Raw genomic sequence first — 18,021 nt, 5'->3', positions numbered from 1 at the left:
TCCATTTCATTTCCACAGTGCAAGGGTACCTATAATACTGGGAACTCTCAAACTGTTGTCTTCATTACCAGCGTGCCCAAACATAGCTTGTGCTGCCGTCTCAGGAAGGCAAAACTCCAGACTTCTCACATACAGTGTTTTCCTCTAAGTGACACACAGGCCTCAGTATACTCTCCATTTTAATGATGAGCTACTAAAAAAAAAATTAGATCATATCCTTTGGAAAACCAACTATAAGGTCACAGGGATAGTTCCTTAATAAGGAGGGCATATTAAGAGTGAAGTCTTTAAAAAAACATTAAAGTATTATTTTAATGAAATCAAAGTGGTAGCATCCAGGAGTAGAGCATTAATGAAAGAAACAAGCACTGTCAATGACATCTCTCTCCTTCGCAGCGTTATCTTCCCATTCACTCTTTTCTCAGCACATTCAAACATTTTCCCTTTTTTTATCTTTTTGGCATTTTCTTCAACATATTTCCTGATGCCACCTCAATTAGAGCCATTTCTTCTTGCTGCTCAGTTCCTAAGTACAGTCTCACACAACAGGTGAAGTCTCGGTTAAAGCACTGGCATAAGCCCTCGTTAAATACCATGTGGCTGTGTACTTCATTGAGCCTCCACCCCTCCCAGACGCTCTCTTCCTCCTTCTCCAGGAAATCAAGGTCCTTCACATCACCGTGCAACTCTTTGCTTTGTCCTTTCGCAAGTCTGTCGCCACTGTGGAAAGTTCTGGCCTGCCAGGCATGTGTGAAATTCGCTTTGTTGCCCTCTGCGATTTGTTTCGTTTAACATTTTTATTTGTTTTATTCACACACGCCAAGGTGGCAACATGAAAAATGTCTCTGACACTGTTTTCTGACTGTAAGGCTGAGCATTCAATATACGTAGCCGCTCCAATCTGTTTGGCCATATTTGCACCCTAAGGGAAAAAAAGCACATGCGATCAATACCAAGTTTCTGCAGAGTGCCAAAGCAAACAATACAATTACTTTTCAGCACTGTTTTCCATATACAATGTTTTGTGAAAACCAAAGCTAACGCTCCAGCACTACAGCCAGCAGCTAATTTTGCAAAATAAACAGAGCTTTGGTTCCAAGATGCAGTGAACAAGTATCCAAGCATTATCTCCTATGACGATAAATACAAATTCAAAGAGAGAAGATAAGCTCAGCGACCTGCAAACAACTGCAGAAAGCCGGAAGAGTATTAGTAGGACCTATTTAGCAGTTTCACCCTTGTACCTTAACTCACATCTGTGAACCACGTGCTCGCCGGGAAAGGCCCAAACCTGGCAGCTTCCAGATTTAAGCCTGCTATCTCCCAAAATGCATTCTGACTGCCTTAAGGGCTGGCCAGTGTGCCCCTGACCTGGAGCGGAGCTGTGCTGCATCTCCACGAAGGAGGCAAAGTTTGTAGGGAAACGTGCTGTGGGTTTCTGGGTCAGGGATAGTTATATCAACTTGTAGCTAAGGAAACAGGCCAAAAAAAAAAAAGAAAAAAATGACATTAGCAGTTACACAAGCCCTTCCTTTTTGATTTTAAGTGCATTAGAAGTCAAAGCAGGGATATTTGTTCCAGCAGCACAAGGAAAACACTACGCAATTCCAGAAGATGACAACACCCTGGTATCCTGTTGTGCATTTTGCTACTGGAAGACAATACAGCATTGTATGGAAAAAAATGGAGTTCTTTGAATGGAATTTTACTTCTGAGGGATGACTTTTTTGTAAGTTACGAAATCCAACCACATCCTTGATGTGCCACTCCTCACATATTCAGGGGGCCTGAGATACAGGCACAAGTCAGCCCAACCCCTCCTCTCTGCTCTAGTGCCAGGTCGACAGCACTCGCCTATTTGGACCCATCTGTTTAGCCTCCAGCGTGCCCTGTTTACACTGCAGTGATGCGGCTGCCATCTTATCAATTGTCGGTGGGAGTGGCTGATAAAGGAGTGTTAGTCCATAGGCCCAGCCCTCCCCACAGTCAAACATCCTATGAACCAAGCCTAGCCGATACCTCAGTCACAGAAATGTTTGCTCAGGTGCAGCTGACTAGCTGACTGGAAACTGGCTAGCATACTGGAGGCAGGGCGTCACCATCAACTCTCCTTACCCTCCCAAACTTATGAAGTTAAGAGCAATGTGGAAAACACCAGTAAGTTCTTTGATCCCATGTTGACTTAACAAGGCAAGGGAATTTAAAAATAAGCTGCGTATCTCGAGCCCAGAGGATCCTTTCATACAACTACCAGAGGAGGGTTGCTTCATGCCACCAGGGAGGGACTGGGCAACCAGAAGATACAACCATGGCTCCGTCCAAGCTTTTGCTTACATTCAGATGGAATTATGGGAGTCTGTCAAGTATGACCTTCCCTGTAACACATACAATTTTCCCTTTGGCTGCCAAGTAAAAGCTCCTGGCTTAGCCCTTTGTCTTCAGCAGACTCCTGTTCCTAAGGACTGCGGGCTCAGCTGTGACACCAGAGGAGATGTGAATCTTCAACTCCAGGGGATAAATCCACTTGTCACTAGATTTTTTGATCACTATCCATCATGAGACTTGGTGATTTTACTGAAGTACTGTAAAAAAAGTAATACATGAACTTATGTATGCAGTAAGTGGCGGACTATTTCCTTTTAAGTTTTTAATATTAAAAAAATAGTATGCAAAAGCACAGCTCTGAAGCTGAACAACATTAATGCATACATGCAACAGTGGTGGTCTGTAACTATGATGACATCTTCTGCAACAAGCAGGATTAAAGGACACTTCTGAATCGTTTTACACTAAGGTAAACACCTGGCATTCAGTTTCATACAAAACTGTCTGAGATGGAGGGATATTTACTGTGTGAAATGTAGAAAAATGCCATAAGCAGCATAAGCCATCACGGTACAACATCCCATGCTTTATTTTAATCGAGATAATCACTTTATTATCTCTTTGCATTTTCCAATTTAAACGTGCTGTAGGAGACTGCATTATTAGCAATTGCTAATTGCTAGGAGCTGCTGGTTTGGAAAACCTGAGGCTGTGGATAAAGCATCAAAAACTGTTTGATAGCATAGGATATACAGACTAGATAAAGTCACATCTGGAGATACCATTCTCGCTCTTACACCCTGCAGGGTGTATCTGAAACCATCACTGATTCAGCTGCAACGTATGATAGACACATGTGAGTAATAACACACATTATATAGAGAATACACAAAATAAGGGGAAGTTTACCTTCAAGACCAGTTTTCCCTTGTTCTCTGCCTCCTGCTCTCCCATGGCCTGATTCTTTTCCTTTTCACCTTGGCTTCTCTATTCCCTGATGGCTGGCTGCAAGCTTCTCACTTCCCCAGCAACAGAAAGCTGCTGCCAAGAATTAAGATGCTTTCTGGATTTGCTGCCACCTTCCGAGGGAGCTAGAGTGTCCTTACAGGTGTTTTAAGGCAACAGGATTTTAAAGGGGACATTATATGCAATACTTGTCAAGATGCTTAACATCAAATGAATGACATTCAAATCTAACGTCTGAAGACAACAATTTTACCAATTTATCAGTAAATAAATGGGACATGTCACCTCTCAGTTACTGTTTTGGCCTCTGTAGGCCCAGAAAAGCAGGAAGTTTATTTCCAACTCACTTAAAAGGCTCTTTGCAACTAATGAGGTTACAATTTTATGACACTTAAACCATACGTTGTGGGGCTGCATCACTTTTTGCTGCATCCAGCCTACAGGTAGGCTTTGCCTTTACTCATAAGACCTTTCAAATTCACCTTAGTCTAGTAGTAGAGTATGCCCATCTGCCTTCTAGGAAGCACTCATGTCAACACTGGGAGAAGCTGTTCCTAAAGATGGCTGCAGTGATAGAAGAGTCTTATCTTTCACCCCTAAGTACAAAGATGGATGTGGCACATACCTGATCGTAGGACACCGGTGTCTGCCTGTGATTGGAAAGCTCCACTAGCGTGCTCACATCTGTGCGCAGATCTGACTTGCAACCAACCAGAAGCATTTTGGTGTTTGGACAAAACTCCTGGATTTCACCTTTCCACTGTAAAATGTTAGGTGGTTGTTATACTCGAGTAGTTGAATGTTTAAATCCAAAGCAGCAACGGATACAAGATTAAGTTTAACAAGTCATGACATTTTACATGGAAATACTCTTACGTAATAGTTTTATCTACCTTCAAGCTAATTTCTAAAGGCATCAGTTCCAGCAGAATCCGGTTGCAGATGAAATCTTACAATCTCATACACTCACTAATTCCACTGACTTACTAATCAAGAGGGAATGACTTGAGATTGTTTACCTACATGAGTAAAGGTTTGCAGACCTGTCGCACCTCACAAGCGGTAAACACCCAGCCATTGCCATTTGCAGACAGGAACCAACGAACACCAGTGTCACCAAATTCAATGGTTCCTCAAGACAGAGCTACAGAGGTAGGTCTTATATGACCACAAAATTAGCACTGCTATATACTGGCTCATGGCTACACCCTCACACCTAAAACTACATGAATCTGTCAAGGGTTCAGCTATTCTGAGCCAGTAATAAACCCCTCATACAGAACGTGTGATATATTTCTGGGGTTTCTTCCTCTACGTGGTTATTTTGAGAACAAAAGAAAGCCAAAAAAATTCCCAGCATAATTTGAACAGATCATACAATCCCTAAAAATTTAAGGATATAATCCGAGTTTAAAAGCATATTAAGAAAAAACTCTTGCAGAATTAAGCAACAGTATATTAACCAACATTATCATGGACAGAAATGAGAAAGACAGTTCTAGATGCTTGTTGGCACAGTTAGTAGCTGAGAGAATTGTCTTTTAACTATTTTCTGTAGATTATTCAGAGCATTGTATGCCACTTTATTCCCAGTGACACAAAAATCACCAGCCCCAGCTACAGAAAAAAGGAACTTCAGGTCAGTAAGCCTTAAAGACAACACTGCAAAGTTGAGTCATGCTCAGTGACCAAGAAGAGGACCAGGACCACCTCTGCAAACACAGAGCTTGATTATGAAAATTCAGTGTTTTAAGTCGGGGAGTCTGGCACTGAATCTCAGATCACTGAGCCTGTGAAAAATTCTGAAGTTTGGTCAGGATTGCATTTCCATGCCACTGCTTGGACTTTCAGTGGCTTCCAGAGGCATTTGTCACTGGCTCCTTCTAACTTCAGGCTGAGAAGTTATGTAAAGCCATGGCAAAAGCCCAAACACTTGGCAGGCATGTACTAACTGTCATTACAACATGGCAAAGTTTCTCAATCTTGTCTGTTATATGAATATAATGCAAGAGACAAATTCTTGCTGCACCCAGCCCTGCGCCTCACACCACCCTGAACAATTCACTGCTGGTTAAAAGCTGAGGAATGAGAATTTACTTCACCCCTAAGCATCCATTAAAGGCTTCTTGTTTTCAATTAACATTCATCCCTTTCAAACAAATTCTAGCAGTGCAAAGCACGGTCCAGTCATCTCTCCATTAAAAGAAACAAACCAACGTTTCTAATATAAGAAACAGCACCGCTCTTCAGAGATTTAATGACAAGCTACTCAAACAGCTCTGTACTCAAATGTTTCTTGAACACTTGCCTTCTTTAGCACACTGTCAAGAGTTTCTGGCCGACTGATGTCAAAGCAGATCAGGACAGCATCAGAATCTGGATAGGAGAGCGGGCGAACATTGTCATAATAAGGAGACCCTGCAGGGAAACAAACAACATGTTTATTAGTTTGTATTTTTCACTTTCTGCAGTCATTCAAGCTTATTCAGAACGATTAGAGGGGTTTTCAGTGAAGCTCTTCAGTAGCACCCAGCTACCATCATTTCTTCAACAGCACTGCATTCCCAAAAGGCTCATTGCAGTTGCTCATTTCCCTACTTTCCTTTTGTTTCTCACCTACAAATGCAACAGCTTTCCCAAGTAATTAAGAGTGATGGCACCCCAGTGACCCATGTCCCATAAAAGCTTGTGATGCCCCCAATAACAAGTTAAGGGAAATCAGGTCAGCCCAAGTTTAAGTCCCAGCATTAATGTGCAGGGATTTGACTTTTGAGAACAAATCCTTGACATCCAAAAGGCTTCTGCAAAGCAGATTTGTCACAGTTGTGCTTTCATGGGAAAAATTCAGAAAGTTTTGAAGTAAATCCATTTTGTTTCTTCTAACATTTAATTTAAAACAAATAGTTCCAAGTGCAAAAAGCATCTTTAGTTGTCATGAATATCTGCAATTTTCAGAAGAAACTCTTGCTTCAAAGCAAAGCATTGGTTGCAGTATTCCAGCAGGGAAGAATCCCAGCCCTAAAGGCAGGCACGCAAGTTATCTGTCACAAAAAAGCCTCAATCTGTAAACCGATACATGCTTGCACTAAATGTTTATGTTTAGCCCATAAAACAAGTTCTTATCAACAAGATCAAAGCAAATTAGTAATCTGATGGAACAGGAATAGGTCCAATTTTGCACTTTGAGCAGGTTTTACTTCCAGATCTGTTGAGGGGTACGCTGTTTTCTTTAAGAATTGTCATGATGTGCAAAGTTAGAAACATCTCCAGAGTCAGAAATCTCATTTTGGTCATCTGGTGAATCTGTAACAGGTTGGGAGTGTGGGGTGGTGGGATGGAAATCTTCCTTTTTTTTCTAGGAAGTACCATTTGGTTTGGCCTTAACTCTGCTGAAGTTTTCATTTACTGAGGAGAATTCACTTCTAATTTGGAAGGCTACTTAAAACAGTTAAATAGTCCAACAGGATAAGGCCTAGGGCTTTAAACTGTGTGCCTGCAACTTAAAATTCATTTTCTTAGTTATGCATTCTTATTTCTGTATTTTTCTCATGAACCTAAAATATAGCACAGAACATATGCAACAGGAATACAGCTTTCAAGAGTGTTGGGGTTATCAGCTAGTTATACCACCTATTTTTGCAACTATCTAGAACTAATTGGCTGTAAAGGTCTCAGAGGCTGAGCAGACTATTAACTGGATTAGAGAAATTCCTCAAGTTTTTAACTGACAGACAGCTCATGCTGTTGCACAAGGAGTGGGGAACGGTGTGAACGTATCGCAGATGACTTCAGTTGGACAGCTTATACTGGAAGGAAGGAGTCAAGAATCCCAAGAATGTTGTTTTTGAAATGAAGAGTAACACATGGGGAATGAAGCATTACCAAACTAGGTAGCAGAAGGTAATTTAACAAGACTGTTTTATTCAAATGCTTATCTTCATAAATGATGTCAATCTAACAAAGAGGCAGCTGTCAAGAACTGCTCTTCAAAAAAAAAAAACCCAAAAAACAGTTAGGTGTCTTCAGTGGTAAATGACATATTAGAAAGACATTTAAGTGAGCTGAGCTGACCAGTAGTTAACTATTCATTTCAGCTCTGCTCGCAGTGATTATCAATAAGTGTTTTCCACTACTAATTATTCCCCAGCTATCTCCAGCACTGCTATTACAGTGCCTCCATCCAGGGGCCTCAGGGCCAAGCTATTTAGCCTGGAGCCCCAGGGCCAATTTACTTGCCCTGGACAGACAAATTGCAGAGCAGCAATGTGCCGTTAACTAGCCACCCGCACTGCTCTGTGGCATTAAACTGGCGAAAGCACAGACTGGTGCCCAGCCACCAGCCCGCACGCTGGTGAGAGCCGTGGCCTGGCTAGCTCACCTCCCCACCGAGCTCCTGCAAGTAAGGGCAGGATTGAAGATCATTAATGCTTGGCCAAGCAGTTGCTGGCTAGAAAGGAGTCTCAGAAAAGCCTCACCCAGAAACTCATTCCTAAGACACATACCTATCTTCTCACTCACCAGTCTTTCAGGGATACAACACACCATGTATGTCCACCAGCGTGTATTTATGTACACATACAGTCACCACCTCCAGCCCAGAGACTCCTTTCTACTGTGTCAGCTGTAGCTGTGTGTGTTTTGAGGGTTTTTCTTTTTAGGTTTTCCTTCTGAACGTCTCCTATTAAAGATGCTGAGCTAGAGTAAGTGCGCTTTTCTAGGCAGTCCTGCTCAGATGCAAGCTAGAAGAAATATTTGACACATCCTTTTCTTTAGGGTAGTGTGTGGCAGAACAAACGGGAACCATTTAAACTACTCAGGCTGCAGTATGAACAAAGGAAATTTCCTGATCTCATTCAACAGCAATAACTGAACCTTTATTACTGCGCAAATAAAGAGGGGCTGCGGCCCTCACTGTGCGGGCCTATTCAAACTGGCATTTCATCGTTTCGCCCAGAGAAACCCTCAGAAGCCAGGAATCTCAGGAATGAGGCTCAAGTCTGAACAGCGAACTTGAGCACAGCCCAGTAAGGCTGCTCACTCTTTTTCAACTTAGTCTGCAGATCTGAAGCCATGCCAACCCTAGAAAACAGAAGGAGAATGTAGAGCTACAGCTACAGTATTTGTGGGGAAGCAAAAAAAAAAAAGCCTATTTGTGTTTGCAATTCTGTCCCTACAAAATAAAAAATTTTTATCAAGGACAACACAGATGAATTTTACCAAGGAATTGCTGATAATGTTGCAGCTCGTCTTACTTTGTAGTGGAAGTATATTCCAGATGCAATCCCCTTTTTTAATCTGTTTGGCAGCACAAATAGTTTAAGCAAAAATAATTTAAGCATTAAAAATTATCCACTTCTAAAACTTGATGTTTTGTGCAAAGCAAAACAAATTCAGCTTTTAAACTGAAATAAAACCCCTCCCCAGCAACATGGTTGGTTTTGGTCTACAGAAGATACCAGGCTTAGACTTCAGTGTTGCTATCTTAGTAACAGAATTACATGGTTAAAAGTTAAAGCATACTTAATTTTTTGATGGCTTAGTACTGCTGTTAAGATGCTAGATCACAGAGAGCTGAAGCCCTAACGTGTCTGCAAGATCCAGAGCCGCCACCAGTCCCAACCAGGAGGGTTCAGCCCTGTGTCCCACCTACAGAGCTGAACCTGGGCAGCTCCTTGCTCACCATGCTGTTCAGCCTCTGCTTGCCTGCAGGCTCTCAGGGAAGTGGTGCTCAGTAGCAGGCAAGACTTTACTATTTACACACCACCAAGCAGCCATCAGGCATTAGTCTTTGTAGCCTTTTGGACTCCAGTCAACTGAAAGAACAACAGATGAACAGCAGCATTCTCACTCTCAAACCCTTGGGCTCACTAATTATCAGCTGCATAGAAAACACATCAAATACTGCAGTGGCCACTTTAAGTAGCTGATTCACTACTGATTGCTTTCCTCCTTCCAAATCCACCTTGGCTGTTTGGAGAAAATGCAGGTGGATTTGTATAGTGAATATCCTAGAACACGTCATCTCTAAGCACATGATTATTACAATAATCATAGCATTGTTTACATTTCCACAGCTCAAACAGAAAACAGGACTTTGGCAGGTGACTTGGCATCCCCAGTTATCAATTTAATTATTTCCCCTCTAAAGGGGAAAAAAACCCTATAAAGACTAGTTACTGCTACTCTGCCACAAAAAAAAAAACACCAAAAAAACACACAGCTCAACACAGCCAACTTTAAAGTTAAGGGAAATTTCAAATTTCTGTTTGCCTTCCAGTTATGATGCTTACTGCCAGAGAACCTGGGGAAACAGTAACTTTGATTCCTGTATGTTTCAGTTGGTTTTGGGAAGATTTCAGCACAAAACTTTATAATTAATATGAAGTTTCTATATTGACATGGAATACACTGTACACATTCAAACCACAGTAAAGCTAAGTAAAGCTAACTTGATTAAGCTCTAATGCCCTTCAGGATTTAATTATATGCTAATCCCCAGAAGTGTGTATGTATTTCTGGCCCTGTTGAGAATTATTTTATTGGAGTATCCAGTACAGTTTCCACAGTTCAACCAATAAAAAAAACCCTAAAATATGTGTTAAGGAGACACAGGTATGTATACATAATTAATGGTACATAATTTCTATGCCACATAGTGTACTAGCAAGAAACAGAAATAAAGTAGTCACTTTTAAGGGAAGAAGCCAAAAACTCAGTAAATATACATTAGACTATGCTGATGGTAGACAAAGGTGTCTAACATAGAAGCACTCTTCACATCGTCCATGAGAGTACAAGATGAAGCTTTAACCTGAAACTTCAAATACTCTACCTAGCAAAATAAGCACGCAGCTCCCAAACAGCTTAAGACTTAAGACTGCCATACTACGTTACCACACAGTGGAATAATTTATCATGTAGTTAGATTGCAACCAGACATTCCTGCTTTGAAAGAAGGGCTGGCAGTCCAAAAGCCAATTGATATTCAAGTTGGCAAGTGCCTTCCTTAATGCTGTGGCTAATTTAAATCCTTATAATGACTTGCAGAACTAGACAGTACCAGAAAATATTTGAATAATGAATCTTCCCATTCCATTCTTACTTGTAAGAGTGTTTTGCCCCATATTTCTACAGGCATATCCAAGATACAACAGAACCTTCCCAATAAATTTACAGCTAGCTTTAAAATGCTCTATTAATTGCATGACTCTCTGCATTTTGGACTTAAGAGTCCTCTAGTAAAAAGTGTGTTATTATATAAAAATTGTAACCCAAAACCATGACAGCAGGGCCTGTTCTCACCCTAGCTCAAGACTATTTTAATCCATGCCTACAGCTTCTCTCATTTTCTCAGGGAGCAAAAAAAATGCTCTAAGTGGCAGTACCTTCCCTTCAAAGGATTCAATGCAAAAACCAGACACTTACTTTAGGTCAAGTTAGGGACCAATTCGTAAGGCAGCCTGCTGCATGCTCCCAGTTAGGAAAGAGTGAAGAGGGTTAAATATGGATACTAAATACTTTCAAGATGACTTGATAAGTATCTGTAGTATACAGCAATCAAAAACAGCTAAATAGCATCCTTTCATCCCTCCCCCAAGAGGCACTGAAGTATCTCAAATGACTCCAGCCATTACCTCCCCTGTGTTGCAACTGACATCATGTTCCATGATTATTTGGCTTTTAATCAGTCATATTTTTATAAGTTAACTAAATCTAGTCCTGCTTTAAAAGTGTCATTAAGACATTTATTTTAATTCAGCAAAGGACTAGGACAATGACTTGTAAAAAATTATCAAGAATTTAAGACAATGCTTAAACACTATCTTATCTTCTGATGTCTCTTATCTGGTGATGCGATTTTGCACGGGGTTAATAGGTTTGGGTGTTTCTTCTTCAGTCTGTGAGAAGGGCGGTTTATGAAGACAAGTCTTCATCCGCAGAGTCCCACAACCAGAGGATCCAATGTTCAGCAATACCTTTAGAAACCAAGCACTGGACCTTTCAAACATTTCCTCTTCAGTTTCAGACTGCAAACTAGCCACTTGATCCTAAGCTTCTGACTCAGTCAAATTTTCTGCTAGTCCCAGGACAGGCCTGAGAGGACATCATGTACACACAAAGGCTGGCAGGTGTTCCTTCCACTGCTTTTGTCTTTTGAAGTGCTACAGAATGATTTCATTACACAGGTGTCTCCAGCCTTTGACATAGAGATTCCAAACCTTCCCATGTCAAACAACCTGTGGGTTGTATTTCAATAGCTAAAGATAAAATTTTCCAAAATAACTAACTATTAATTTTTAATCAGCCCTTACTCAATGGGAGTTTGTTACAGCCAGTTTAGTAATCAGGATGAAAGCTCAAACCAGAGACACTTCTAGAAGTCTGCAAGTCTTACTTGGCATAAGATGAAGAAAAAAAATCAGTTCAGAGCTAAGCTGATACTGGTTGTGGGCAGAGACACTGCCGTTTCCCAGTAATTGTGTTGCAAGAATTTGGAATCATTTCCTTAACAGCAAGGGAAAAGCCAACTCACTGCCTAAACTTTTTTTTTAAAGGGATTAACATCTTAGTTACTGGTAAAAGGACTGCTGTCATATTTAGAAGGAACTGCTGGTGTAAATTCAACATGAACAAGCCATCTACACAGCATGTCTACAGAAGAAAGGGCTTGCATGTTCTGTCAAGTTCCTCCAGCTTTCTCCCTATCATTTCTACAGAGTAACGTTGTTAGTGGGGTCATTCACCCGAGCACCTCTCCCAGCACCCTCAGTCCCTGAGCGGCAGGGACCCGCACCCCCATCCAGCACCCAGCAGGCAAGTTCAGGGGTGCACCCTCACCCCGGCACCAAGCTCAGCCCGGCTACCAATGCCAGCAGGACGCAGAGGGGCACAAGACGGCCAAGCACCCCAAAGCACAAGAGACTTTTTGCCACAGCCTCTGAAGGTACAACGCGAAGAACGAGGAGGACCTTAAGCACTGATCTTAGTATGTAGAAAAGGATGGGTCCCCCCCTGCACCCTCAGAGGGCCAAAGATACCTAACTGCCCCCATCCCTCCTGCCTTTAGACTCTAAAACACAGGGGGAAAGTCCTGTATATTGTAAAAAAGCCAAACAGGCACGAGAGAGGAGGCTACAAGGAACTCAAAGGTGAGCTGATGTAATTTACCATTAACGTATCTGAACACCTCGTCACTCTTCCAGGGGGCAAAGCGGGGGTTCCGCAGCAGCGGTGGCCCCGCAGCGCCTCACAGCAGCAACTCCCAGCCGGGCAGGTGCGAACGCTGCCCCTGCCCTGCCCGCCTGCCCTGCAATGCTGGCAAACCGCCCCTGGAGCCTTGCCCACACCCTTTTTCCTCCCCAAGTAAATGTATCGCTAACGTATACCTCAGAGTTAAAAAAAAAAAAAAAAAAGCGGTCGCCGGTCTCGTACGTGGAAGCAGGCAGACCCGCCACGACGCGGCGGTGAGGGGCTGCGGGGAGGGTTACAACCCCCCACCCCACCCCCCCTCCACCGGTGGAGGCTACAACCCCCCCCCCCACTCCCGCGGGCTGCCGCTCCTCACCGACGGGCGCTACAACCCCCTCCCTAGCCCCGGGGGCTGCCCTTCCTCACCGATGGGCGCTATACACACACACCCCCGCCCCCACCCCGGGAGCCGCGGGGGAGCGCTCACCCGAGGTGTCCCACAGGCTGAGCTCGATGCGCTGCGTGTCGATCTCGAAGCTGGCCGTGTAGTTCTCGAAGACGGTGGGGACGTAGCTCTGCCGGGAGAGAGCGCACGGTCAGCCCGCGCCCACCGCCGCCCGGCCCCGGCCCCAGCCCCGGCCCCGGCCCCCCCACCTCGGGAAAGCAGTCCTTAGCGAAGACGTGGAGCAGCGCGGTCTTCCCGCACTGGCTGTCCCCCACTACCACGATCTTGCACTTCACGTTCTGGTTGGGATCCATCACCGCCTTGCTCGATAACTTCTGGCTCGCTCTTCTTTCCTTCATTGATCTCGGCTTAGTCCCTCGGCCGGCCACAACAAAAGGAAAAAAAAAAAAAACCCCACACAACAAAACACACTCGGTTTCCCCCAAAAAAGATAAAAATAATTTTAAGAAAATTAGAAAAAAAAAAAACCACAAATGGAAGTGGCAGAGCCGCGGGACGCACTGCCGCTCCAACTCCACCCGCCCGCCGGTCCCGCGCAGACTGCTTTGTCCCCCGCCACCCGCCCTTATTTATAGCTTCTCATCCGCCAATCACCGCCCGCCGCCGGTGCGAGGCCCGCCCCCTCGCCTCGCGCGGCCGGCGGCCCGCCGGAGCAGCGCGCCCCCTAGGGGCCCCGGGCGGGAGCGGCGTGGCGGGGAGCTGGGGGGGTCCCGATGCCGCCCCCGCCGCCCTCCCGGCGGGGACCCCCCCCCCCAGCCAGGCCGTCCCCGCAAACCTCCCGCCTCCGCCGGGCTCCGGCCCATCCGCTGTGCCCGTGCCGGCGGCAGGCCGGTGTCATCCTGTCAGGGTGAGGTCTGGTGTGGCGCCGGCTCCCTCAGGAGAGGTGAGTGGTATAAATGTTTTTGTGGCGTTTGACTTTCATTTTATACAGGCTGTCTATAAATCCCAGTGCTGTGGAAGGGAACCTGCGGCATGCGGAGCTTTGCGTCTGTCAGAGGGGTGGTGAGGCGGGCCGGGCCGCTGCCGGGCCGGGGTCCCTCGCGGAGGTGCCCCAGGGCCATGGCCGGCTGAGGGGAGACCCCAGAATGGGCTCAGCTGTGCGGTAGTGGTGACTGTGGGCACAGGGGGGTTTCACTCAAAACAGTCACAAGGAGCATGTGGGGATCTCAGAAAATCATTCCCGCCATCAACGTGCTCCTTTTGTTTAGCTTCCTGGACACAAAACCGAGCAAAACTGGGTAACGGCTTGTGTGGGCCAGAGGACTGAGCGCTGCTCTGAGACAGCGATGCTGTACAGTGCGGGGTGCGTCCTTCCCGAAGCGACAGCCCCAGACAAGGGACGGTCTGTGAGCCGTTCGTAGCACACTTCTGCATCAAGTGCTGCTCTCCTTTCCCGCATGGCGCTGCATGGCAGGCAGACAGGCGCCCTCGGGAAGGGGCTGGCAGCAGGCAGGAGGGCTGGAACCCAGCCTGCTGCCCCTCCTGGCTCAGGCCTCACGTGCCAGCTCTGCCTAGCGCAGCCGAAGACAGCGGTGGCCTTTGTAAGCTGGGTTCTTACCCTTATCTCTTGAGAGTGTCATCCAGGCAACAGACTAGCTCTGTGTCCATTCTGGGCTGAACCATGATCAATTAGTAAACTTTTACAACATGCTGAAACAGCAAGCGCTGCTATCTTGTGGTGGGCTTGTCCGTGTTAGTTTTACAGTTGGACTCGATGATCTTAAAGGTCTTTTCCAAACTAAATGATTCCATGATTCTGTGTTTGACCATAGGGGGATACATCAGTAATGCAGACAAGAGAATCCCAACATGACATTTCAGAATTCAGTACTAATATTCTTGCTTTTGTTCCCATGTGTCACATCTTTAGCTGGTCAAATTACTTGGCTCTAATGAATTTTCCAAAGAATTTAAGCCTTGGCTTCTGCTTGGAAATCATGAGCAAAACAGTAAAATTTGCAGTGTGGTTATTTGTAAGGTCTTACCGAAAAGTTGGAGCAGACAGCTTTACATCTTTTTTTTTTTTTTTTTAATTAAAAGCTACTCTCAGCTACTTTGCAGTCTCCATCCATTCCTGCTGTCCACCAACACAGCTTCAGCTCCATGGACATATGGTGGAATGGGAGAACAGTGCAGAAACTTACTGCTCACAGCCAGTTGGGTTTCTCTCATTTGTTCAACTGTGTATATTTGAACAGGAGATAACTCTGGGAAAATACAGTTGCAGAAATGCTCTCCTGTCTTCTCCAGAGTGCAGAGAATCCTGTTTCTTTGTTCCCCTCCAAACTGAAACATGTGGCAGCCTCAGGGGCAAATGCAGGTGGGACAGAGCTCTGGAGGTTCAGCTCCAGCCCTGTACTCTTTGTGAGTCCAACATACCAACTGGGGCATATCTGACAATAAAAGGAGAGAAGATGGGGTTGAAAGAGCTCTTTGTTAATCCTGAACGGGAGCTGGGTGTGAACATCTGCTCCCTATCAGCTCATCGCTCACCTCCATACAGATGGAGGCAAGGTGCACCAAAGCAGACGCTGATGCTGGCCATTCCTTGGTGGTGGCTTGGCTTGGCCAGGACTGAGGGTGCTCAGAGGAGGAATTGCTGCTCCCCATCACTGCACACTGGGGCTGGGGGAGACAGCTCCCTCACACAGCTTACATGGAAAATTCGCATGCATCCAGCTATGTTAGGAATGTGGAAACTTTAACACACACAAAACACTTACTCATCATGACCACAGAGCTTCCATCAGCACCCTTCCCAGTAATATCATGTTTACATGCTTTGTTTGCTCTTATGATCCTGAGGCTGCCAGCGTCACCCAACTAAACCCCCAGGCTTTCAGGGTGGTCTGCCATGCTTTAGGCACTTGTGACAATCAATAAGCTACAAGGCACCCCTGCCTGCTCCAAAACAGTCTACTTGTCATTCCTTGGGGAAGCTGTTCCAGATATGTTAATCCCTGTAAAACTATTATTCATGTCATACTCTTAAGTTCCTATATCTTGATAACTAGGAGGATAACACTGGGGGGTTAACATTTCCATCGGTATTTTTCACACGCAGTCTAGGTTTTGATTTATAAAGCAGAGTTTCTTGCTTTGCTTAGTTCAAATTCCTCATTTTTCTTCAGACCCGATTCCTTTCTAGACTTCACAGTTTTGCCACTTTCCATCCAAGAAAGCATTATGCCTATATTAATAACATATATACAATGCAATCTAGTATTATCTGTGGTAATGACTGCTGATCTGGTATAAGATTTTATGGGAATATCAGAATACATTTTTCTCCTCTCAAAAGTATTCTGCCTGAACACTTTCTATGACTGTACTAAAACAGCCGAGAACAAGTGCTTTTAGTATCAGAATGACTGATTATTTAAATCTAAAATTCCAATCAGAATATCTCTCCCCGCTATGCCAACTACCAAAGCATCTGTGGAAAGTATTAAATAATATACATAAAACATGAACCTTACGTATCCCATCCCCTCCTCGTTTCTGCACACGTGTGTAGCTAAATGGGATGTACATTAAAAGAACATTACTAAGGTTTAAGGTCAAACACTTGTGTATTAGGAAATGCGTATTTCCTGTGTGTTGGAAACGTGGGCTCCCTTGTGAATATGCAGTGATAGTCATTAATTTCACGATCACGTATTATTTTTTCCCGAGAACCTATTCAGCCCACAGAGCGATACTGTCACCTGAACGAGCAGCTATTCAGAAACATCTGTACTCCTCACAGGCCAACATGTAATCTGTGCCTCTTTAGGGACACTATTCAAAACCTTCTTCTGAACACATACCCATTTGTTATCTCTTCTATGGGACTTACCAATGTCATACTTGAGTTCTTAACAGATTAAAAGAAATTATTTTTCGCCACTGCCGTATGAGATGACATGATCTGAGGAGGCCTGTTTGACAGACAAGAAGCAGTAAGGTCACAAGTACCTGCTAATTCTGGTTGAGCCTCGGTTCATTCCCAATACTTAACATTACGCGGCACCGCAGATGTTTAAAACAGAGCTCCTGCTACTTTTGCGTGTGGCTGTGAGGGGTTAGGACTTAAAATCAGAAAGCACTGCCCCACATCGCCTGCAAAGGGAATAAAAAATTCTCACTTAGGGAAAAACAGGGTTCAAGGAACTCCACTGCCACGTGTGGCTCAGACTGCTGAGGGACCAGAGCTTTGGCTGCCAAAGCCAACACCGAATTTTCCTGTTCCAATGAGAGTTTAAAATTGATGATGGTAGGATGAGATCTCCTGTTCCGTGATGTTGATATAATAATATGGAAGAACAATAGGAATTGTGAAAATAAATGCTAATTACCTGTGAACTGAAAACAAAATGAAGCTTGACACTCTTGTAATCTGTATTTTGGCATTTAGAAATCTGGCCATAACTACACTGCCGAGAAAGAATGATATAAATTTGTAAAATAAGTTCAAGACATTAGCACCTCTCCCTCGCCTGACCAACAGGTCATTGAGTGCTAAGACTGGGATGGGAAATAAAGCTCAGCTATTCCAAGTTTCAGGAGCTGAGGGCAATGCTTTAACAAAGTTATAAGCACTCTAAAATTATTTTAAACCCTCTTAATAATTAAGGTAGGTTATTAAGACAGAGGACAAGGTATTTTAAAATACTGACTGTAGTGTAATGATCCACATGCAAGTGGGAATCCTGTATGTCATGCAAGTCTGGTGCAGCGCCTGCAGCTCCACAGCACATCTGCCCCGGGCTCTCCCCACAAGGGCTGCTGTAGAGCAGCTACTCACCCAGCACCAGCGGGATGGCAGGTGTGGTGTTCACTCCCATTTACGGAGGGGTAATACAGTGGTTAAATCACTTCTCCAGGAACACCGGTGGAGTCTACAGCAGCACCAGTGAAAGGAGGATGTGCAGGAGGTCCTCACCCTTTTCCTGCCTTTGCTCTCTTCCCAGCACACCACCCAGCTAAGGAGGCTCTCTAGAAGCCATGAAAATTATGTGAATTGTTCACACGTATGTCTTAATTCTGTCTCTGGAAAAGCGTGATGTTTGGAGACTATGGAAATGTATCTATTA

The 18,021-nt window shown here is 44.4% G+C and overlaps 1 protein-coding gene across 3 annotated transcripts; it reads right to left on the bottom strand.

Annotated features, from left to right (window-relative positions):
- Positions 1-293: 293 nt before the first annotated feature.
- Positions 294-13,469, bottom strand: RND3 (Rho family GTPase 3). 3 transcript variants are annotated; one of them, XR_005105909.1, is made up of 7 exons: positions 13,135-13,469; positions 12,968-13,055; positions 5,600-5,709; positions 3,917-4,051; positions 2,389-3,426; positions 1,245-1,469; positions 843-922 (listed from the first exon to the last, which is right to left on the bottom strand). XR_005105909.1 is itself a non-coding variant. In XM_037398455.1 (5 exons), the coding sequence occupies exons 1-5, from the start codon at positions 13,282-13,284 to the stop codon at positions 671-673; spliced, it is 735 nt and encodes a 244-aa protein (XP_037254352.1). In that variant the 5' UTR covers positions 13,285-13,469; the 3' UTR covers positions 294-670. The 3 variants fall into 3 exon arrangements, 1 of the variants encoding a protein (XP_037254352.1); XR_005105910.1 differs by lacking the exon at positions 1,245-1,469 and having other exon boundaries at positions 865-922; XM_037398455.1 differs by lacking the exons at positions 1,245-1,469; positions 2,389-3,426 and having other exon boundaries at positions 294-922.
- Positions 13,470-18,021: the final 4,552 nt, after the last annotated feature.

Source organism: Falco rusticolus, chromosome 8 (genome assembly GCF_015220075.1).
Source record: "Falco rusticolus isolate bFalRus1 chromosome 8, bFalRus1.pri, whole genome shotgun sequence".
NCBI lineage: Eukaryota > Metazoa > Chordata > Aves > Falconiformes > Falconidae > Falco > Falco rusticolus.
The sequence above is the reverse complement of the archived record's forward strand: the minus strand, read 5'-3'. Positions and strand labels throughout refer to the sequence as shown.